Source organism: Herpailurus yagouaroundi, unplaced genomic scaffold (assembly GCF_014898765.1).
Source record: "Herpailurus yagouaroundi ecotype Mexico unplaced genomic scaffold, PumYag 142, whole genome shotgun sequence".
NCBI lineage: Eukaryota > Metazoa > Chordata > Mammalia > Carnivora > Felidae > Herpailurus > Herpailurus yagouaroundi.
In genome coordinates, this window is record NW_024412397.1 from 40961264 (window position 1) to 40985398 (window position 24135).

The 24135-nt window shown below is 40.7% G+C and overlaps 1 protein-coding gene across 4 annotated transcripts in view; it reads left to right on the top strand.

Moving 5' to 3' along the window:
• The window catches only part of GAREM1 (GRB2 associated regulator of MAPK1 subtype 1), a 205595-nt gene that overhangs the window by 166158 nt on the left and 15302 nt on the right, over nucleotides 1-24135 (top strand). For all 4 annotated transcript variants that reach the window (XM_040479139.1, XM_040479137.1, XM_040479138.1 and 1 more), the window contains one exon: nucleotides 16097-17269. In XM_040479139.1, coding sequence (XP_040335073.1) covers nucleotides 16097-17269 — 1173 coding nt within the window. The remainder of the gene's footprint in view (nucleotides 1-16096; nucleotides 17270-24135) is intronic.

Consider the following 24135-nt stretch of genomic DNA (forward strand, 5'->3'; position numbering starts at 1 on the left):
TCCGAAAGTAAGTTTTTGCCAGGGAAGTACACAGTAGGATGGTCCCAGAGTTTTGTCAAGGTATAAATTTCAAGTGAGATTACTCAGCACCAGCTGTTTTCTTCCAGCCATCTTTGGCTTCCAGGATGCAGATACAGAGTAGACAGAGTGTTGCGTTTAATCAGAGCTGGGGCTGTACTAGGTGAGCGTAACAGAAATTAGAAAAAGTGTGGATGAAGTACGCCCTAGAGTGACAGATAGTGATGAGCCGTGGACTCCTCACTGGATAAAAAAAGTGTGAATACAAGAAGTATCACCCCAGTGAGAACTAGGAGTCCTAATATGGGGTTAAGGAACTTGTGAACTGGTTAAGAAAGTGATGTGCAAAATTGGAGTGGTAGTAGAATATAAAATACTTGAAATTGGGGGCACCTGGGTGGCTCAGGAAGTTGAACACCCAACTCTTGATTTTGGCTCAGGTCATGATTCATGGGTTCAAGCCCCGTGCTTTTAGCATGGAGCCTCTTTGGGATTTTCTCTGTCCCTCTCTCCCTGCCGCTCCCCTGCTCAGACACACTCTCTCTCTCACTCTCAAAAATAAATAAACTTTAAAAAATAAATAAAATACTTGAAATCAAACTTTAGGTGGTAATACTGTACAGGAAATGAGAGGAGTAGCTATTTTTTTCAAATCTATGTCTGTTTGAGCATCTAACTAAGGTGGTAGTAAATGGAAGATGAGGGGCGCCTGGGTAATTCAGTTAAGCGTCCAGCGCCAGCTCAGGTCATGATCTTGCGGTTCGTGAGTTCGAGCCCCACGTTGGGCTCTCTGCTGTCACCACAGAACCTGCTTCAGATCCTCTCTTTTCCTCTCTCTCTGCCCCTCTCCCGTCTGAATGCACACACACACACCCTCTCTCTCAAAAATAAATAAACATTAAAAAAAAAAAAAAGAAAATGGGAAGTGAGATGGTGAAGGAGATGAAAGAATATGTGGACAGGTAACCTCTTGCTCATTATCTGTGTCCATTGGCTCCAATCTCTCCAAAGCTAATGGCATTCGATATTTTTAAAACAACAGTCACCTGCCTCTTTCACACTGTTTCCTTTATCCATTTCAGTTTTTGGTTCCTGTGGTGAGAGTTTTGTTTCTTTTTACCTGCTTTACTGCATGTTTGTTTTTAACTGTAACCGGCATTTTCTTTCTTGTTTCTTTTAGTTGTTCATCAACGATCTCTATTGTCATGTTCTTTTCCAGTCAGAAGATGACCTAGTTCAGTTGGCCATCCCAACTGAAGGCTCATTCCTCTACCTTTTAATAAGAAAAATCACCACCCAACAATTTGCAGGCATACATCTTCTTCTAAACAAGCTGTCGTGGATCTAAAGAGCATGTTGGAGTGCGTAGTGTAGCTCAGGCTCTGAATTTGGAGCTGAGTTCACACTCCAAGTCCAGGCATTGACTATGAACACAGAAAGGTCACATGACCCCTTCGGTCCTGGTGTCATCACCTGCAAAATGGGGGTGATTCCACCCTCCTCGTAAACGTTTCATGAGAATTTCATGAAGTAATGGCACTAACGTGCTTTGCAAGTGACTAGTATTGGAGTTCACCAACCACAGCCTTGGAGTAAGGCACCTGTTTCGCAAATAAAGCTTTATTGGGACACAGCCACTGCATCCATATACATATATGTTCGGTGTCTGGCTGCTTCCACAATATAACAGTGGAGTTGAGTAATTGTAGCAGAAACCATATGGCATACAAGTCTAAAATTACTACTGTCTGGCCCTATAAGAAAAAGTTTGCCAACCTCTGATTCAGAACATAAAATCATACTAAAATTAAGTTTCCCATTTAAAAAAAAAAAAAAAAAAGAATTCCCAGCACAGATTATTTCACTTACTCTTTATTTAGTACTTTGTACCCTGGACTCTATATTAAAACCTCAGTACAGGGGCGCCTGGGTGGCTCAGTCGGTTGAGCATCTGACTTCAGCTCAGGTCACGATCTCGCGGTCCGTGAGTTCGAGCCCCGCGTCGGGCTCTGGGCTGATGGCTCGGAGCCTGGAGCCTGTTTCCGATTCTGTGTCTCCCTCTCTCTCTGCCCCTCCCCCATTCATGCTCTGTCTCTCTCTGTCTCAAAAATAAATAAACGTTAAAAAAATTTTTTTTAAATAAATAAATAAAACCTCAGTACATAGTAACTGTTGTTTCAAAATACCCCTTCACCTCAAGTACTTCTTTGGAAACTTATCATGCTGGTACCCAGTGAATTATTCCAAATGTTTTCCAGCCTTTTGAACTGAGCCCAGTAATGATGAAAAATTTTCCCACACATACACTTCTTCTGCCATCAAAATAATGACTAACAAATTCAGTCCTAATTTCAGTTCTGTCTTTACTGAGACATGAGCAGAGAGAAGAAAAGATGGCCTTCAGTTTGGCGTTGGGTAACTTGCCATCTCTAAGTGTGGAAGAGACATTCTGGCTTCACTGCTGTCGCCCAAAAGCCTCTTCATTAAAATTAGTGCTCTCGAGTCAGAGAGAGTCCAAATACCCTAATCTGGATGCTATAATGTTGCTATTTTCATTCCAGCTAGTGAGGTCCAAGGTTTCAGCTGTTCCAAGCATAGATTTCCCCAGAGGCAAAATAACAAGTTTGCATTGTCTCAACTGGGGAAAACGTCCCACTGGGGAATTGTGAGATTTCAGTGAGAGCGGGAGCATAGGCACCACCTCTGCCTGCACAGATCTCTTCAGAGCCATTGCCATGTGGTCTGGGGCGAGAGCGAGCCAACGTTCTTGTCACCTACATCTTGGCTTGTGATTACTGGGTTTGGCACCTGTTTTCTGCAGAGGTGATAATGTCTAGCAGCAAAGCTATCCTAATGGTTGGAGAAGGATTGCAGCGTTGTCTTTTTTAATAGGGAAAAAAAAAATCCTGTTAAGATTCAGAGACTTAAATGCTAACTCAGCTTCTTAATACTGAGAAACATGACCAAGAGTAAAATGATAAAATATTATAAATAATCTCACGGGACTAGGAAGTTTACAGACGGTTTTGAAAATCGCCACGTTCTTTAGATCTGGAAAGGCCCTTAACACAACACTGAGTCCTACTCCTTTTAGCAAATAGGAAAACTAAGAAACAGATGTTAGCCGACTTCATTGATTCTCACAAAGCCACAAAACCACTTAGCAGCAAAGCTTAGTCTCCTGATTCAATCCGGTCATCTTTGTGCTCCCCCAAATGCTATTTGTGGATTTCAGATAAGGCTCACAATTGTGATCAGAATACCCTTTCGCGTTGACTCAGTAGCTTGCATGGTTAATTCATTTTCTTATTTAAAAATCCAAACAAAGGTGTCCAATAATTACTACCTAGCCAAATCTTCCTGTCTTTTGTACTTTGGAACACCTGTGGTCTCACACATGGGACTTGGCAACAGTCTGAGTGTTACACATGTAAGTTTTTAGATCTTTCCTGACGCAAGCATTTAAAAGAGAAAATTCTACAAGTTAACTTACTGTCAGCATCCGTGCAGCATGTATCTAAGTGAACCCTTTTGAACCACAACAAAAATACTTCTGTAAAGGGTTAGCCCCAAAATTTTAAAGTATTAACCAGTATTATCAGAGAAACAAGGCTACATACAGTTGGGTTCTTGCATTGTTGCTTGAAGCAGTGTTAAAGATACACGACGTGGTTTCAATGCACCATTGAATAAATAAGGCGAGTTCTAAAGTTTAACGTGAGTGATTGGTGCAACTCGATGCTGAACTTTGGATTTTTTCCAAGGCTTCCAAGTTATGAGAATCCACTAGGGTTTTATCCCCAACTCATAGATTTGAGGCAATTCATGTGCCTTTTATCTTAACATATTAGTTACCCTTTTTAAGCTGCCATCTGAAAAAGATGAAATAAAGCTCTTCCCCCTGTGCCAACTAGTTGGACTGTATCTTATTTCCATGTATAAAGTAGTTAACAAGTGAAACATATGTCATGCTACTCTCTTTACTCATTTTAACAGAACAACTACAGACAAGGCCTTGAAAATACATTAATTGAGAGGTGTTAGGCTGCTTGTGATTCTACTCTTGTCTATTTCATTCTATGACATCTTCCTGATCATTTTGTCTTTCGGGCAAAAACAGCTTGCTAGTTGCCTTTGTTCTGCATTTGTCGGCCATCCTATGGTCGTCCTAAAGTGATACTTCTTTGGGGGAATTTTGTGGGTGGACGTGTTGTTTTAAGAGTGTAGTTCAGGTGTAACCATCATTCCGAGTTTAAAATACCATGCCTAGTGTCTGTCTTGACAATTCAAAAGAAGCATCTCTTCCCCAAGTTGTAGGATTGTAATAATCAGAGAGGTGGGTTTTTCTTGGGAGTTTTCAAAACGAATAGGGATTATTTGCTCTGGCATTTTCTACCTCTCTGGAACCTTTCAAGTGCAAGTAATTCTAGTTAGCCAGGTTTGGGGGGGAGCTGTGAATTTTATCTGAAGTTCTGTCCAAAAAAAGAACTATAATTTCGTTTGTTTCCTAAAATGTAGAATACTTTTCTGTCATCTTAAAGAGAAGTCCTTGAACCAAAGTTAAACTTCTCTCCATCTCCCGAGGTGTTGTATGACTTTAGTCTTTGCATGAAGAGACCTTCCACCCCGAGAATTGGGTGTTTTACGGTCTCGGTAAGATTGTTTGTTGCCTTTTATTGGTTAGAGTACCTGCCTTAATTAACCATCCCTTTGTCCAGTTTTAATTTCCACTTCTATTCTGCTGTGGTCTGGTAACAGTTTGAATGGAATTTTTATTATAGGGGAGTAAGCATGCTGAGATATGGTCTTTCAAGGCTTTTCTATAAGCCCTAACATTAACATCATATTTTTTTTGGCTGATCAGAGGCCTTGAGCTCACTGCCTTGTTCTTGACTATATTCCAGAGAGATCAGAAATTATCAATTATTGGCCAATCTAAATTTTGTCAGATGTAAGAAAAAAATTTTTTTAATTGCATGTTTTCTTTACCATGAGTCAGATGTCCTTTATTTTCAAGAGTCATTCAGAATGATAAATTGGATACAATCGTGAGGTTAATTATGTCAGTGTTTGAAGATAGCCCGGTGGCTTTGATTTTTGTTGTTCTTGTTGTTGTTGGTCTTCTGAGGTTTTCAGGCCTTGTCTGGAAAACGACCATTTGGCAAGCCCTCTGCCATACCACTGCAAATTAAATCATTGCCACACGCTTCTCCTCCTTGTCCTATTTCCTGTTTAAAAAGAGAGAGGAACACTCAGGATCGACATTTATCTTAACTCTTCATGCCTGTTGTTCCTCATTTTCTGCCATTTTCCCAAAGAAAAGAGATACAAAAATTGAAGTTTGGGGGGAAATGACCTAATACTAATCAAATATTAGTTATTTGACCTAGCAGTCAGATCAATCCTGATTTTTTTTTTCAAGAGTTGAAATGTTGACCTCTGTAACATGTTTGATCTTTAGAACAACTGTTCTTAGAAAACAGATTATCTGTTGCCAGAGCTGTCTGTGGGTGTGGGTGTGTGTAAAACTTTATATCAGTGTTTTAAAATGTTGCTCGACCATGGGGTATTAATTCCGAATGGTATTATGAACAGTAAAACCCTGATAGTTTCCTGGATTAGACCTATTAGAGTTGTTTAGATAACACACTCTGAATTACTTCCTCTCAGGAAACATTGAAACTGGAAATGTTAAGCAGGCACGCATACCGAAGCACTTAGACAGAACGCATTGTTTCTTTTGCTCTTACAAAAATAAAAAAGGAAAGAAATTATGCAAATAAATCACATCTGTGGAAACCAGAGGAGACTGGCTCAACTGCCAGAGGAAGAGCATTTATTCAGGAGATTCTTCGCCCGTCACCAGCAGTGACCACAAGATCGGCTGGGACGCTAGTCTCATAATTTATGCAGAACTAATTGCTGGCATTAATGATGCCATCAGGGTTGGGAGCGTGGAATTACAGATTGTACTCACATATGTTATACGTTTTTATGCATGGGAGTAGGAGTAACTTCCTCTAGAAGTATACACATACACAAGAACGTCGACAAAACTGTTGAATGTGCCCAGAGAGTGACATTTAGTAAGGATAATTTTGAGCTGTTTAAACTGTGCGCGTCCCGTCTTGATTTGTGTCTCACAAGCTACACGGACGTTCGCTTTCAGTTCTTTCGGTGTGTGGTACTCACTAGACCCCATGATTTCTTCATTCTAGAAGGTGTATGTTTATAAAGGTAAATTAGGAAAAATATATTAAGTTGATTTCAAGGTCTAGAAAGAAACATCTGCTCTGTTACTCCGTCACAATTGAGAAGCTCCTTGGATGTTAACTGGAAATAGTTTGTTGTGTGAGTGAGTGTGTGTGTGTTTCTCAAGTCTCATGAGAACCCTTTCTCTCAACATCCCTGTCTCCATCCTGATCCAAATGGATGAACTGCCAAGTTTTTTACAAAGTTTTACTAAAAAGGAAGTAGTACAGCAGTGCATCTGAGCATTTTGGAGGCTAGTCTGCCTTAAAACGGTGTGTTTTTTTGAATCATTTCAATGTGTTCACTTCCTTTGGGATGTAACTGTAAGGATATTTCAGGCCCTATTCTGACATTAAGTTTTATTTTGGGATAACACATTGAATAAAAACTTGAGCAATTCTTCAGTACAGAAGAAAGGATAATGCTTGAAGTAGTGGTTAGGGCTTGAAAACAGTAGTAGGTAGAAATAGAAGCCAACATGAACCTACACAGAGGTGAAAGGCAATATGAAACAGAATTATTAAGAAGTTAAATGTTTTTGTGGGGTGCCTGGGTGGCCCAATTGGTTAAGACTCTGACTTTGGCTCCGGTCATAGTGTCACGGTTCAGGAGTTCAAGCCCGACATAGGCACCAACCCCACTGTCTGCTGTCCACGCAGAGCCCTTTCAGATCCTCTGTCCCCTCTGTCTCTGCCGTCCCCTGCTCATGCTCACTCTCTCTCAAAATAAATAAAAGAATTTAAATGTTTCGGGGGCGACTGGCTGGCTCAGTTGGTAGAGAATTCAACTCTTGATCTCAGGGTTGTGAATTCGAGCCCCAAACTGGGCACAGAGCTTACTTTTTAAAACTTCTTTAATGTTTTTATTGTTCATAAAAGTAATATTAATGGCCTCTATTTATTGAGAACTTGCCACTGTGGGAAGTTGTTTACATACACTGATGAAGCTAGTAGAGTAGACGGTAGCGGTAATGTTCTCATTTTGCCTGAGGTCACCTAATACTAAGGGCAGATACAAACTCAGCTCATAACTTAGTTAATAGTTTTGTTCCAGTTAATTTCCAAAGGCCATAGATCTTTTCACTCATCTATCCCTGGGCTTGGCAAACTTTTTCTGTAGAGGGACAAAGAATAAATACATTTGTGGTGGGACACCTGGGTGACTCAGTGAGTTAAGAGTCCAACTCTTGGTGCCAGCTCAGGTCTTGATCTCATGGTTGAGAGTTCAAGCCCCGCATTGTGCTCCACACCCAACATGGACACTACTTTTTAAAAAATTTGTTTTAGTTTGCGGGCTTACAGTTACCGTTGCACCCACTCAGCGCTGCCATTGTAGAGTGAAAGCAGTCGTAAACTGTGCATAAAGGAATGAACACAGCAATGTCCTAATAAAACTTTATTTACAAAGTCAGATGGTGGGCCACATTTGGACTATGCACAATAGTTTGCTGACCTCTGATCTGTATTATTGTAAACATGGCTAGATGCTAGCTGAAAATAAAAGCCTTAGGGATAAACTAAAAGTAGAATTAAATGAATCTTCATAGGGACTCTTCGTGACCAAAGTCAAGAGAATAAAGTAACTGAAGCCTTGAGTCTATAAGTCCTGTGGGAAAAGAAAGTCAGCCCTGGTATGTGCCAAATACTGTAATTTAGAAATGATTTATTAGCTTAAAAAAAAAACTCTCTTCTCTGGGCACCTGGGTAGCTCAGTCAGTTGAGCATCTGACTCTTGATTTCAGCTCAGGTCATGATCCCGGGTCGTAGAATGGAGCCCTGCATCAGGAGCATGGAGCCTACTTACTCCCTTGCTCCCTCTCTTTTTAGAAAAAAGAACAACCTGGGGCGCCTGGGTGGCACAGTCGGTTAAGCGTCCGACTTCAGCCAGGTCACGATCTCGCGGTCCGTGAGTTCGAGCCCCGCGTCGGGCTCTGGGCTGATGGCTCAGAGCCTGGAGCCTGTTTCTGATTCTGTGTCTCCCTCTCTCTCTGCCCCTCCCCCGTTCATGCTCTGTCTCTCTCTGTCCCAAAAAATAAATAAATGTTGAAAAAAAAATTTAAGAAAAAAGAACAACCTAATCTATATTCTTTAAAACTCTCAAGGTCATAAAAAACAAGGAAAGACCAAGAAACTCACAAAATAAAGGACTTGTGATATCCTGGCTTGATCCTGGAACAGAAAAAGGACATTAGTGGGAAAAAAATTAATGAAGTCCAAATAAACTTTGTGGTTGACTTAGTAGTCTTGTATTAGTGTTAATTTCTTAGTTTTGATAATAACGTGCCACGGTTCAGTAGCATGTTAACAGGAGAAGTTAGACAAAGGGTATACAACTTTGCAACATTTCTGCAAATCTGAAATTATTCCAAATAAGTTCATTTATATTTATTTTATTTTATTTTATTATTTTATTTTTGTTAGAGAGTGTGCAAGCAGGATAGAGGGTCAGCTGGGTGGGGGAAGAGAATCTCAAGCAGGCTCCACGCTCAGCACAGAGACTGATTCGGGGCTCCATCCAGTATCCTTGGGATCATGACCTGAGCTGAAATCAAGAGTCAGATGCTCAACCTACTGAGCCACCCAGGCCCCCCAAATTGTGCTTATTTATTACTAATTTATTTATTTAGATTCCTAAACTTATTCCAGTATAGACGCCCAGATGAATACAGAGTCTGAAAGTAAATACAATTAAATTGAGGTCTTGTTAAAAATAATAGCAACACTTGATCTTAGTCACCTAAAATGGACTTGGAGAGCCTGAACTACCATTAAAATAATATTGTGCTGGCATTTATGTTCTGATAGTGCCTGCTACAGAGAAACACACTTCACTAACAAGACAATGGAGCTGTTTGTTTTCTATAGTGCTAATACGGATTGACAGATTGCGTTCCAAAGTTTAAAATTACATAGAATGACCTAGAATAGTGGGTAAGAAACTATTTACAGAGATTGCCACCGTCAGGTTTTCTAAACACACACTGATGATTACTGCTTAGTAAATAACATGAACATTGCTGGTCACTTTACCCAGATGCTTTTTCAGTAACATAAAAGAAAAAAAATCTATCTCCAGCTTAGTATAAAATAAGCTTGATACGAAAACCCGACAAAGATAACATAATAGAGCTACAGACTAATTTCATCTGTGACTAAGATACATAAGTCATAGATGAAATAGTATCAGAAGAATCATGTAGTGTAGTTTTAAGTGCACCACGCTCATAATTATTTCAGGCATATAGGGTTGTTTCAATATTTGAGAGTCTACTCATATAAAACATAGCACATCAAAATTAAAAATAAACATGACTATTTTATTGGATACAGAAATGGCATTTGATTAAAAACATTTTTAAAATTTCTTTGTAGAGGGGCACCTGGATGGCTCAGTCGATTGAGTGTCCAACTCTCTTGATTTCAGCTCTTATCATGATCTCACAGTTGTGAGGTCGAGCCCCACTTCAGGCTCTGCAATGACAGCGTGGAGCCTGCGTGGGTTTCTCTCTCTCCCTCTCTCTCTCTCTGCCCCTCCATTGCTCTCTATCTCTGTCTCTCTCTCAAAATAAATAAACCTTAAAAAAAAAAAAATTCTTGTAGAAACATTTAGAAAACTAGAATTGGTAAGACACATTACTAATATGATTTAAAAAATCCATGTCAAACCATCAAATTCCTCATTTGATATTAAAATACTGATGATATTCATATTAAAATATGGAACAACACTCTCACCACCATACTGTTGTCAGGGAGAAGGGTTGAAAACTAAAAAAAAAAAAAAAAAAAGATAAAGTTTGCATTGGTTACGTAAGATTTAGTCACTTAAGAATCTCAAGGTGATCAACTGGAAAAAACTCTTGCAGTGAGGTTCCTGGACATAGGGGATCGCAACAAATCATATGCAGCCAGTACAAATGAACAGCAATGTTCAGGGATCGGCAACAAAGGCAAACTTAATTAGGGAAATAAAATCTCAATAAATGATGAGCATTGTCATGTGCTTATTTATAAATATGATGATGATGTCACTCCTTGCCAAAACAGTAGGTAGATTCACTGCCAATAAAATTACCAATGCAAACCATAGACAAAATGATTGTGAAGCTCATCTGGAAAAATAGGCAAAAATATCTAAAATTTTCTTAGTGCCCTGTTTTAACTTTTTTTAAAGTGTATTTATTTTGAGAGACAGAGCAGAGGAGGGGCAGAGAGAGAGAGGGAGAGAGAGAACCCCAGGCAGGCTCCGTACTGTCAGCATGGAGCCTGATGCAAGGTTCGAACTCACAAAAGGTGAGATCGTGACCTGAGCCAAAGCCAAGAGTCAGACGCTTAGCCGACTGAGCCACCCAGGCGCCCCCTGTTTGAACTTTTTATTTTGAGATACTTGCAGTCTTAAAAAGTGTTTGCAAGAATAATAAAAGATCTCCCTAAATACAGTAATAAAAGATCGCCCTAAACACCATACCAGATTCACCAGCTTTTAACATTTTGCCACATTTGTTTCATCATCCTCTACCCCGTATATACACATATACATACACACATATAACTTATATTTTTCTGAATCATTTCAGAGTGAATTACATACATTATGCCCTTTCCTCCTTAATACATCAGTGTATATTTCTAAGAATAAGGATATTTTTTATGTAAAAATAGCATTTTTTTTAATTTTTTTTTAACGTTTATTTATTTTTGAGACAGAGAGACAGAGTATGAACGGGGAGGGGCAGAGAGAGAGGGAGACACAGAATCTGAAACAGGCTCCAGGCTCTGAGCGGTCAGCACAGAGCCCGATGCGGGGCTCGAACTCACGGATCGCGAGATCATGACCTGAGCCGAAGTCGGCCGCTTAACCGACTGAGCCACCCAGGCGCCCCCAAAATAGCATATTTTTACATAAGTGATGTGATACTCTACAATCCATCCAAGTTGTACTTCATAGCATTTTTTTCCCTTTAGTTCAGAATCCATTCCAGGATTGCATGTTGCATTTATGTTGCATTTTGTCTTTAATTCACTTTAACCTGGAGCAGTTCCTCAGCCTTTCTTGTCTTTCAGTCTTTCATCACATGGATGTTTTTCAGGAACATACACCAGGTATTTTATACAATATTTCTCAATTTGGGTTTGTCTGTTCTTTCTTTGTAATTAGGTAATTAGATTCTAGTAATGCAGTTGTAGGTGGAATGTTCTATAACTGAGGTCCTAAAATCAGGAATCACATCCAGAGGCACACGACATGGGGATCCCTCTCTGGTTGTATTAAATTTGATCACCTGGTCAGAGTGTTGTTTAGTTTCTCCAGTCTGTAGTTATTTTTTCTCCCCTTGCAATCAGTATGCATTTTGAGGGAAGACACTCTAAGACCACTCACATAACCTACTCAATCAAACTCATCCTATAAATTAAGCATTCTTAATATTTCTTGTGTAGACCAATCTTGAATCCCACCACTCCTGTGCATTTGTCACCTTACCCCCTTCATTTTTTTCATTCATTCCTCATTTTGATAACAGTGTGGACTTAGGCATTCCTGCTTTGTTCAATAGATTATAATTAATTGCAGTCTTTATGTATTATGATGTTCAGATCATCCCAGATTTGGCCAGTGGAGGCCAATTCAGGCTGACTCCTGTGTCCTTTTGACATGTTCCCATCATGTCGGGAGCACTTCTTCACTTTCTGGCACAACAAAATGTCCCAAGCTTATCTTATACCTTTCCTGCCCTAGTCCTGGAATCAAGATTCCTTTTAGTAGGGAATGGTTTGGGACACTAGGTATATTCGGTGATGTCTTTACTTCTAATCCCTTGGAAAGAACAAAGCTAAGACATAGATGTGTGTGAGCATGTACAGTTTCCTAAAATTATGAGTTAATACAAGTGCCTCCCAATTTCAGTCAACCCAGTGGAGTTCTTTCTTACCTTTCCTAGTTCCACATTTCTGTCTTCCCTCCACAGTGAAAATTCTGGCTCTCAAGAGAATATGTTTAGTCATTTGTTTATTTTTGCAATATACATAAATGGTCTCAGAATCCCTATGTCCATTCTCCTACGCAAAACAAATCTACCTAAAAGAACACCATAGGGGTTGGGTTTTTTTTCCCTACTGGCAGTTGACGTCAAAGCATTTTAAAGTTACGTGGATGATTTCTCTGTCTCTGTCCCCTGTGTGGTAAGTTTTTCTTTGAAATAAGATTGGATTTGGGGTGCCTGGGTGGCGCAGTCGGTTAAGCGTCCGACTTCAGCCAGGTCACGATCTCGCGGTCCGGGAGTTCGAGCCCCGCGTCAGGCTCTGGGGCTGATGGCTCAGAGCCTGGAGCCTGTTTCCGATTCTGTGTCTCCCTCTCTCTCTGCCCCTCCCCCGTTCATGCTCTGTCTCTCTCTGTCGCAAAAATAAATAAACGTTGAAAAAAAAAATAAGATTGGATTCATCTGTTTCCATTTGCATTCAGCTTTCAGTTTCTTTTAAATTTTTGTTGACTTTATTTTATTTTTGGAATATGTTGGAACATTAGCATATCTCCTAAACCTTAAAACTCGATAGCAAGGCACACTCACAGAGGTGTCCCTCCCTCCTTACCTCCCTTAAGTACCAATTTCATTGTTTTCTGGTTTGTTTTTCTTGTATTCCTTTTTTTATATATATAAAAATAAGCAGAAAAACATATACTGCTTTTTTTCCTTCTTTCTTAAATGAAAAGGTAGTATATTATATAAACTTTTATGCACTTTGGGTTTTTTTTTTCACTTAATATATCATGGAAGTCATTTCATGTTAATTCATTGAACTCATTCTTGTTCTTTTTTGCATAATACATTTTGTGTTTATTTTGTGTTTTGTGTTTATTCTATCAATTTCTTATGTTTGGGCATTTAGATTGGTTCTGGTATTGTACAAATACAAATAATACTCAACTTTGTGCATTTGTATTTTCACACTGATGGAGGAATGTCTTTGGGTAATTTCCTAGAAGTAGGATTGCTGAGTGGAGGGATAAATGGGTGCATAGTTTGGTTAGATATTGTCAAATTCCCCGCCACGGGGAAATCATTTTGCATTTCCACCAGCTATGAACAAGAGTACCTGTTCCCTCATAGCCTCCCCAGCTGAGTATGAGTTCAAGCTTTTGTTATCAGTGTTCGAGATAAGACGCGGTATCTCAGTATAATTTTCATTTACTTTTCTCTAATTATAAAAGAAGTTGAACATCTTTTCCTTGGTTTGAAGTCTGTTGTGCACTTTTTTTTTTTTAGTGAATTGGCTTTTTATGACTTTTGCCAGTTTTTCTGGAGGATTTTTGGTCATTTTTTTAAAAGTTGCTTATGTAGGAGCACCTGAGTGGCTCAGGTCCATTAGGCATCCAACTCTTGACCTCAGCTCAGGTCATGATCTCACGGGTCGTGGGTTCAAGCCCTGCATCGGGCTTTGTGCTGATGGTGCAGAGCCTGCTTGAGATTCTCTCTCCCTCCCTCTCTCTGACCCTCCCCCACTTGTGTGCACACTCTCTCTCTCAAAATTTAAGTTGCGTATGTATTAAGGGTGTTAGTTCTTTACTTGCAGAAATATTGCAGATATTTTCTCTCAGACTGTTACTTGACTTTTGACTTTGCTTCTCGTTTCTTGCCACCCAAAAATGTTTTGAGTCAGAATAACCACAAATGAGGGCTTTTGTTATCAGATCTGAAAATGTAAGATAAAGACGTAGAAATTGAAACAACTTAGTTATGATGAGACAGTAGGCAGAAAGGTCATTAAGATAAATGGCCCCAAAGTAGATACAAATATAAGTTACAATGAATGTATGTGTTTTATAATTTTTTTGATTTTTTTATTTGGACTCCATGCCCAGCATAGGGCTTGAGCTCACAACCCTGAGATCAAGAGTCGCACGCTCTACCCACTGAGCCAGGCAGGCACCCCATGTGTTATATAAATTTAGTGCATGATCAAAGTAGCAGCACTTCAAATACGTGATAAAATAGTTATTTAGGAAGTATACTGGGCAGTCATTAACTGTTTAAAAAATGAAAGTGAGATCTCTACCTTTAATAATCCATCAAAGAAATTTTAATTAAATAAGTTAAATAGTTAATAAATGAAACACCATCAAAATACTAGAAGAAAATATTGGTTAAATGTATCAGTTTTTCTCAATCTCAGCACTACTGAAATCTGGACTAGATCATTCTTTGCCATGAAGGATTGTTCTGTGATTGTGGCATGTTTAACAATATACCTGGCCTCTACCTGCTAGGTGTAAGTAGCACCCTCCCAGCCATGACAATCAAAAACGTCTCCAAACTTTGTCAGATGTCCTCAGGGCCTGGAGAATGGAGACAAAATCACGCCTAACTCAGAACCAATGATTTGTATTAACTAGTAGAAGCGTAATGCCCAAGAATGAAATTACAAAGGAAAATTTTGAAAATGTTTGCTACATAGGAAGACAAACCTTTAGCACTTAAAGAAGTTATAAAGTTGAAATTCAAGCAACAAATTGAAAAATATATAGCATAAAGGACATTCACATTACATGAAAAGTAACAGGTAAGATGACCATCCCATTAGCAAAATGGGTGAAGGACACAAATAGACAGTCACAAAGTAAGAGACCTAAATAGCCACATGAAAAATACCAAAACATATTCACCATCCTAATAGTCAACTAAAGCAAATGGAAATAAAATGTGAATGAATAAACGCAGGATGCTTGCTTTACCTTTAATATTGGCAAATGTTAAACTTCTTTATCCTGAGTATGGAGAGGCAGGTAATTTCATAAAGTGGAAGAAGTATAAATAACTATAACATTGATAAAGCACAACAGCAAGTACATATTAGACCTCTCAAGTGCATATATAGCTTTACCCATGCAATTCAACTTCTGGGCCTTTATCTTAAGGAAATAGTTGAACTGTAAAAAAAAAATAAATAAATAAAATAAAATTTGTTGCAGTACTATTTACAATTGCCAAACATTGGGAAAACTCATCGAATAATAACGAACTAGTCAAAAATTAAGGCACATCCCCAGATAATCAAATACAGAAGGTCAGTACATGAGAAAATGAATATAGTGAGAAACCAAACAAGAAAACTGTGTGTGTGTGTGTGTGTGTGTGTTCACAAATCTCTGAGATAGACGACACATCTCGTTTCTTTTTTTCTCTTGTTTATATAAAATTGTTAACATAGATTATCTTTAGTGGTAAAACTATAGAATTTGTTCATTTTTACATCTGTATTTTCTAATATTTCTTCCAATGAACATGAGTAGAATAAAATTCAAGAACAGGGAGAAATAAAACATTTTTACATCCTCTGTCCCAATTCCAATTTCAGAAAGTTTCATAAAATTTTAATACTAAAAAATAAGGAATTTTCTTACAGTGGTGTTCATGGAAGCGTTTTTTATAACTGGGAAAGACAGAAAGATGAGATTAATGTCCCCAAATAATTATTCATACGATAGGCTATTCTACATAGACAAAGAAACTGGAAGGATGTTTATCAAACCATTAACCATGGCTGTCTCTGAATCAGGCCCGTGGGTGTTATTTTCTTTTTGTGTCTTTTCTCTGTGCTTCTCAAATTTTTATTAATGAACAGATTGCTTTTTTCTTCAGAGCCGAGTGTGTTTTTAAAAGGTTAAATGATTATCTTCGTGTTATTGCTAACCATATAAATTTTACACAAGGAATGTTAAAATAGCATTTTCCTCTGTATGTGTGCTCGTGTATCTTAATGGCAAGTTGTCTCCTTCTTTGTGGGAATGGACTAAGGGAAACTAACCTAAAATTTGATATATCCTATTGTAGGTTGCCTCGGGTGAGTGCAACGAGGACACCGAAGTTTACAACATCACCCTCTGTACTGGGGATGAACTCACTCTAATGGGGCAGGCAGAAATCTTGTATGCAAAGACTTTCAAAGAAAAGTCACGACTCAACACAATCTTCAAAAAGATTGGGAAACTCAATTCCATCAGTAAGCTGGGCAAAGGCAAAATGCCCTGCCTCATTTGCATGAATCACCGGACCAATGAAAGCATTAGCCTTCCATTCCAGTGCAAGGGCAGATTTAGCACCCGGAGTCCCCTGGAGCTTCAGATGCAGGAGGGCGAACACACCATCCGCAACATTGTGGAGAAAACCAGGCTCCCCGTGAATGTGACTGTGCCCAGCCCTCCCCCCAGGAACCCCTACGACCTCCACTTCATCCGTGAGGGGCATCGCTACAAGTTTGTGAACATCCAGACCAAGACAGTGGTGGTTTGCTGTGTGCTGCGGAACAACAAGATCCTCCCCATGCACTTCCCTTTGCACTTGACCGTCCCCAAGTTTAGCCTCCCAGAACACTTGGTGAAGGGAGAAGTGTGGCCCGAAACCCTGGTCCATCACTGGCTGGGTATCTGCCAGGAACAGTTCGACATCGATGAGTATTCCCGGGCTGTCCGAGACGTGAAAACTGACTGGAATGAGGACTGCAAGAGCCCCAAGAAGGGCCGGTGCTCTGGCCACAACCACGTGCCCAATTCGCTTAGCTACGCTCGCGATGAGCTCACCCAGTCCTTCCACCGGCTCTCCGTCTGTGTGTACGGCAACAATCTCCATGGCAACAGCGAGGTGAACCTTCATGGCTGCAGGGACCTAGGGGGAGAGTGGGCCCCCTTTCCTCATGACATCCTGCCCTACCAGGACCTGGGTGACAGTGGGAGCGACTACCTTTTCCCGGAAGCCAGTGAAGAGTCAGCAGGCATCGCAGGCAAGTCAGAACTCCCGTACGAAGAGCTCTGGCTGGAGGACGGCAAGCCCAGCCAGCAGTCCCTCACTCGTTCCCTGAGCGAGGAGAGCAGATGCGATCAGCCCAGAGGTTCTGTCCGGTCCAAGTGCGCAGCCTCTCCTCTTCCTGCCCCCGGAGCTCTGGGAGCGGCAGTGAAGTCTTCAGAGATCGCCCTACCTCCGCCTCCAGTGCCTCCCAAATCTGAAGCTGTAAGTCCCTTCTGTTTTTGAGTGATGGCACCCTTCCGTCTCTCTGCTCAGGCATCTACTAATGCATCTTCTTTCCTAAAGAAAAGGAAAACTCCCCGATGGGAAAGTATCCGGAGAAGCAAATCTGCTTAATTTGGAGTGAAATAGAAATACTTGCCAGATTATTTTTACCAGTTAGGAGTCAGAGTTGTACTCTACGTTTGATGAGAAACCTTGAGAGTTTGTAACGGGAGGGGTTTAAACACACCCTTCGCTGCCGCCTGGAGCGCGGATAATAGGGAGGAGAGGGCAGACCGCGGGAGACCAGAGAAGAGACATTAGAGTAATGGAGGTAGGAAATGATGAGGCCTGAACCACAGCAGTTGGTAGCAGGGAGAAATGAGCTGCTTCAGAACATGTTTTAGAGGTAGACCCGAGTGTACTTACTGATAAATTGGATGTGGGTAGTGACGGAAAGAGAAATCAAGGAAAACGTCTGCAGCTTTAGCCTGAGCAACAGAGTGGGTATTTAGGGCCAGTTACAGTGGTAAGACTAAAGGAAGAGTAGATTTATTTGGGGGGTGGGAGGAGAGGGATCAAGAGACATTGGCATGATATGTAACCCTTTCCTGTATCCCTGAAGTTACATTGAGATCAAAGCACAGTAGGTGTGCCCGTGTATGTGCACACACACTCACACACCAGAGCAGAACCAGGAGCTGGAGTGGTTCTGTTTTAATGCCTTAAACATAACTCGTTCAGGGCTCCAAGGGCTTCTATCAAATCTTAATGTAAAAAGGTCAATACGGGACAGGAGAAAGGGCCCTCTGTTGTGACTGTATTCTTCGATTGACAGGCACTCTGAACCTCTGCTCCTCCTTTTTAATCATTGGAATTCATTATCTCTGAATCAAGAAAGCATTAGAGACATAGGGTGTAGTTCTATTCACTTATTTGACATTGTCTGTTGCAGTGGTTTTCTTTTTTTGTCTCTAACAGAAGCTTAAAAAAAAAAAAAGGCTGACATGAATCACAATAAATAGAAGAATTAAAATCAGAACTCATCTGACTGAAGCACATTGAGGGGCAGGGGTCTCCATGTGTCCCTGTTCTCTCTCTGTTCCTCCCGGGGGTCTCAAGACACCTCTGTGGAACCCTGCAGCTTTGCAGAACCCGGTTTCAAAACCCTGGAAACACTGGGTGGGATGTGAGAAATAAGACCATCAATAAGACTGGACTCTGCTATCTTTGGGTTTTATAGGGAAGTTAACAGATGAAATGAGATGACTGTCATACAAGTGAAAATATGATAAACAATAGAAGAGAGACATATACAGACAATGTGTGTGGCAGTCCGGAGGAGAAAGAAACTTCTGGTTGGGTGATGCATGAGATAAGCTTCATGGAGATGATGACATTTTAAATGAGCTGGTAAATAGACATGAATTGGAAGAGCAGAGAAATGAGAAAGAAAGGCATTCCAGGCAGAATAGCACAAGCAAAGGTGTGGAAGCTGGAACAGGTGCGGAAAAACAAGGAGTTCTGTTGAGCCAGTGGAATAGGGTGACTAGGATGTCTGAAAGGCAGTGATGGCTGAAAAGGCTGGAGGCAGGTCATGGACAGCCCCGAACATCAGGCGGCACTTTGTACCAGGCGTCATGCTTAGCTCTCCACGCGGAGCCCTCAGTGCTGCAGTTTCCTGAGAGAGGATCCCCCCCTCTGGCCATTTGCTCTAGGATATAACCCCCCAGAGACCGCCAATCTGGACTTGCGCTTGCTCCTTGCAGGATCTTCCACAGACTTTAAGACACGAGCCCAAAGATCCCTGTACCCAGTAGGGGCCATGGAAAATTGGGGGGGAAGTCTTGGTGAAGTTAGAGTCCTTGGCATTTTCATTCATGTCCGAGGATGTTCCTCTCCCCACTTCCCCCAAGAAAACAGGTAAAGGAGACACTCCTCCTGGAAAGTAAGGAGTTTTCAGTATGTCTCAACTCAGCTCTTTGTTTGATGTTACTGGAAACTTGGAACCCTGATCTTCATTAGGGCTGTGACCATGCCAGCTGTTCCCATGCAACTTTGGTCCTACTTGGCACATAGGGGGGGACTCATGTTTGTTGACTGATTGATTGACTCATCCGTGGTGGTCACACCCAAAGTCATTATGTAACTAAGTCTAGAAATAGGAACCTAGTGCCACTTGTTTGTTCTGTGGCATAATTGAAAGATGAGTAAGAACACAAATATTAAGAGGCTCTATCTTGACCTTGGTACTAAAAATGTGAGAGTTAAATTTGAACGTAAAAGCCAACCTCACAGGAGAAGAAAAGATTTTGGTCTCCAGTCTTCGATGTAATTTCTTACAAGAGAATCTTTTCAGAGCATGTCCAGTGTTTATAGAATACTTTTAAAAAAAATTTTTAACACCTGAAATCACTTAATTTACTTGAAAAAATTAGGCATTTCAAATGAAGTCATATTTTTCTATTGGCTCTGTGACCATGAAATGAGTTTTCCGTTTTTAGGAAGTATGTGGGATCCAGAGAACGTCATAATTGTTAGATGTGGCTTCAGCTTGTAATTTTCAAAAGGGAACTTTAATGGGGCATAAATTCAAGTGCTCCACAGAATTAAATAAAACTTTTTTGGAAAGTTGTACTGGAGTGAGTCCTGGGAGAAAGACATGCCTTGTATCTTAACAGCTGCCCCGCCTAATAATTAAAGATGGTAATAAGCTTTCAAGTGAGGCCACTTTCAAGTGAGACATCATCTGGGAAGGTGACAAATCCCCCCAGGTCTTTAGGGATAGAAGGTGCTGGAGCAATGGAATGGAGTCAAAGAAAGTATGTCTTTTTTTTTTTTTAATTTATTGTTTTTTAATGTTTATTTTTGAGAGAGAGAGAGAGAGAGAGAGAGCAGAGTGCAAGTGGGGGAAGGGCAGAGAGAGAGGGAGACAGAGGATCTGAAGCAGACTCCAGGCTCCGAACTGTCAGCACAGAATCCGACGCAGGATTCGAACCCACGAACCACGAGATCATGACCTGAGCCAAAGTCGGACACTCAACTGACTGAGCCACCCAGGCACCCCGAAAGTACGTCTTTCCTAGTAAGGGAAGCAAAGCTCGTAATCAGTGAACGAACTCCGTTTGCCACAGCCCATGACCCAGGCCTGTTAAGACGCAGTGGTACAACAGCTCCATTGCAGTGTCTATCAGCCTATTCATGTCCTTCTAACTCTTCTCTTCCTCCTGCACTTCCTACCTCAGGGTCCTGAGTCACAACATGGACCTGCGCTCTCTCCCCAGCAAATTCTGGAGCTGTTTGTTTCTTTCTGTAACCGTGAGAATGAATCTTTCCCCTTCAACCATCATGCTTACTGTGTTTCCTGCACTGTGCTGCAGTTCCGGAGTCCTCAGGGTTATGTTTTCAGCACTTTCCTACCTGTATCTTAAGGTGGAAAACTAGGTGGTGGGGCCAGATAGAAAATCCTCAGTGGAGGAGTAATTGATGTATCCCTATTAGACTTTGTATTTGATGTGGCTATTTAGAATTATGCTCTAGTCGCCAGGTGTCTATATAAAGATTGTTTAATACAGTTTTTTTGAAAACAAAACTCTGCCAGTTATTTTTCCAGAATATGAGAAGCTATTCCCTTCCTTATAGGAATAGCCCAGGAGAAAGTAAGCATAGCTCCAAATAGAGAAAGGATACAGCCAGTTGAACTCCTCAGAGTTGTTGCAGATGAGCTCAGACTGAAAGGGCACGCCCAGATCACTGAATGGTGACATTTCACCTTCTTAAATTGTGCAAAGTGCCCTCAAATCAGAATGACCTGACAGTCCTTCTTAAGTGGATTATCCGTTTGGTTCATACATTTATTCTGAACACATCTTCTACTTCATAACATCGTGGGCCTCTCCCCATCATCTTAATTTTTTGGGTACCGGTTGATAGGTCTAAAATATTTACCTGGATACACTCAACAAGTGTCTTTTTTTTTTTAAGAACTTAAAGAACTGTCTTTTTTTTTTCCTCTTTAGAAGATGCCATTTTGGGGGTGCCTCGCTGGCTCAGTAGGTTGAGCGTCTGACTGAATTTCATTTCAGGTTATGATCTCATGGTTCGTGGGTTTGAGCCCCACATAGGGCTCTGTGCTAACAGTGCGGAACCTGCTTGGGATTCTCTGTCTCCTTCTCTCTCTGCCTTTCTCCCGCTCATATTCTCTCTTTCTACCTCCTCTTTTTTTTTTTTTTTAAATAAGAAGGTGCTTTTTTTTAAGTTTATGTCCTTACTTTGAGAGAGAGAGCGTGAGCAAGCTGGGAAGGAACAGAGAGGGAGAGGGGAGAGAGAGAGAGAGAGAGAGAGAGAGAGAGAGAGAGAGAGAGAGAATCCCAAGCAGGCACCACACTGCCAGCACAGCGTTCAATGCAGGGCTCAAACTCCACAAACCGTGAGATCATGACCTGAGCCAAAATCTAGAGTCAGATGCTTAATCGCCTGAGCCACTCAGGCGCCCCACATTCTCTCCCTCTTTTAAAAATAAATAAACATTTTTTAAAAAAAGATGCCATTTGGAAAACAATAATGGAAAGACACTATATTGCATGAAATTCTACAAATAGAATGTATGAGTCCCAAGCTGTTCTGGTCTGCACACTGAATTACAAATCATCATCAAAACTGTAGAATCACAGCTCTTCTAAAATCATTTATGCAACAGTGTCCAACCTGGGGACTCCAGAACCCGGGGATTAATATCTTCCATCATCTTCAGTAACAGAAAAAAAGGTCTATTCACTCTTGGTTATTGACATGGCAGCAATTCCTGAGGTTCATGAAAAGAAAATCATCAAAGGAACTTTAGGTTGTGAGCCACTGGCTTAAACCAAGTATTACTGCCATATTGATGAAGAATGCGATAACCATAGTGAGAGCATGATTCCCCATAGCCCCTGAGAAACTAAGCACAAGGATTTGTTATAAGATGGATTGGTAGCATATATTCATTGCATAAGGCTTAAAGTCCATCATAAATAAAGTTCCTGTGATAGAGCACGCTGTGTTGTTGGTGTTTGGGGAAAAATAAGACTTACAGGGTGAGTTTAATGCCACATTTGATCGGACCTAGTCCAGTAGGTGCTGGAAAAAAAACGGACTGAGCTGTACAGAAGTGAGTTGGGGTATGTGAATCTGCCTCACACTGGCTAAACAATTGGCAGGTACATGGGAAGAAATGCCAAGCATCCCCAGAGACTTCATTTCCCTGTCTCGGTGGAATTTAACTAGAAGCAGGGAGAGAAGTGACCTGCCACACTATGTGATAGATAATTAGAGGCACGTTAAGAGCCATGGATTGGAATCCTCCTCACTCTACCACATAGTAGCTTCGTACCTTTGGCAAAATACTTAACCTCCCTGAGTCAGTTCCTGTGGGAAGAATAACAGCCTCTTCATTGCATTATCATACCACACAAAGTGCTTGGCACTTTGCCCGAGCACTTGGTAAGCATTTAATAAATAATAGCCATAACTTCATATGGGATAGATTCCAGTTTAGGGTCAGATAGAAAATGATTTTGTGGAGGCTTTTTCCCTCAGTCCTTCCTTAGTGAGGGTATGGTAAACCCTCTCAAAGGGTCAAGGAGGCTGACGGAAACAGGCACATCAACCTCCACAGCCAGCTCAGTATCCAAGCGGGCGCCATTGTCCCCACATTCCAAAAGCACATGTGATAGTTTCATTTTGCTGGGTCTCTGAGATATTACAAAAAACGTACTGGGTTTAAAAACAAAGGGGCTCCTGGGTGGCTCAGTCAGTCAGGCGTCCAATTCGACTCAGGTTATGGTCTCACAGTTTGTGAGTTCGAGCCCTGTCTCACTCTGTAGCTGAAAGCTCAGAGCCTGGAGTCTGCTTCGGATTCTGTGTCTCCCTCTCGCTCTGCCCCTCCCTGCTCCCTCTCTCTCTCTCTCTCTCTTTCTCTCTCTCTCTCAAGAATACCTTACATAACTACCAAAGTTAGGAAAAAGCTATAAAAAGATGTTCATTTATAAACTCAGAAAAGTGGCTATGAGAATGGATTTTGCTCTGAATTTTTATTTTATTTTGTCTTTGGAATTTTTTCCTGTATCAAATGTTAACCTTAGAAAAGGCATTAAAAGACAGATTTTCTTAAATAAATCTGACACAATGTTCAGGCTTAGGTACTAAAAAGATTACTCTGGAAGTGACTATTTATTTTTCAAAGTAATTGCTCTACAAAAAGATTCACTCAGGATTCCACTAATTAATGAGGTCTCCTAAGGCATTTGACATTTAATTAATTTTAATTACGACTTTTGAGGAGTACCCTGTAAGCAAGCCATACCTACGTTCCCATTTGTTAATTGAAATAAGGACTAAATTATTATTGTGTTTTGGTAATTTTGAAACTAATTGCCTCTGGTTTCATGTAGGTTATTTGTTTTTAAATGAAAGCTTCTAAGCCAAGAAATGTTTTTCTCCTGTGTCCATTGAAAGTCTCAACGATTAGAATGTTAATAAAGTAATTATAATATTCTGTGGGATAGCTCTTGTTTCAAATCTGCACTCTTGGGTACCATTTGCACAAAATCACATTAATGTGAAGGTTATATACTATTTAAATATGTCTATCATGTATTATACTCCTTGCTCAGAAAAGGGCTTTATTCTCTGCCCCAATGGCGTATTCCTTCTCCTGAGTCCATAGAAACACCCTAGAATTTAAACAAGTATTCTTTTCAGAACCACTTGTCCTTCTTGCCTCCCAGTGAACAGCCTCCGCCTTGCCTCCCTCGCCCGAGGCTTGGAGATTGGAGGTCATTTCAAACCCAGGTCTGTGTTAGGTCCTTATCATCAGTGTATAAAACCGG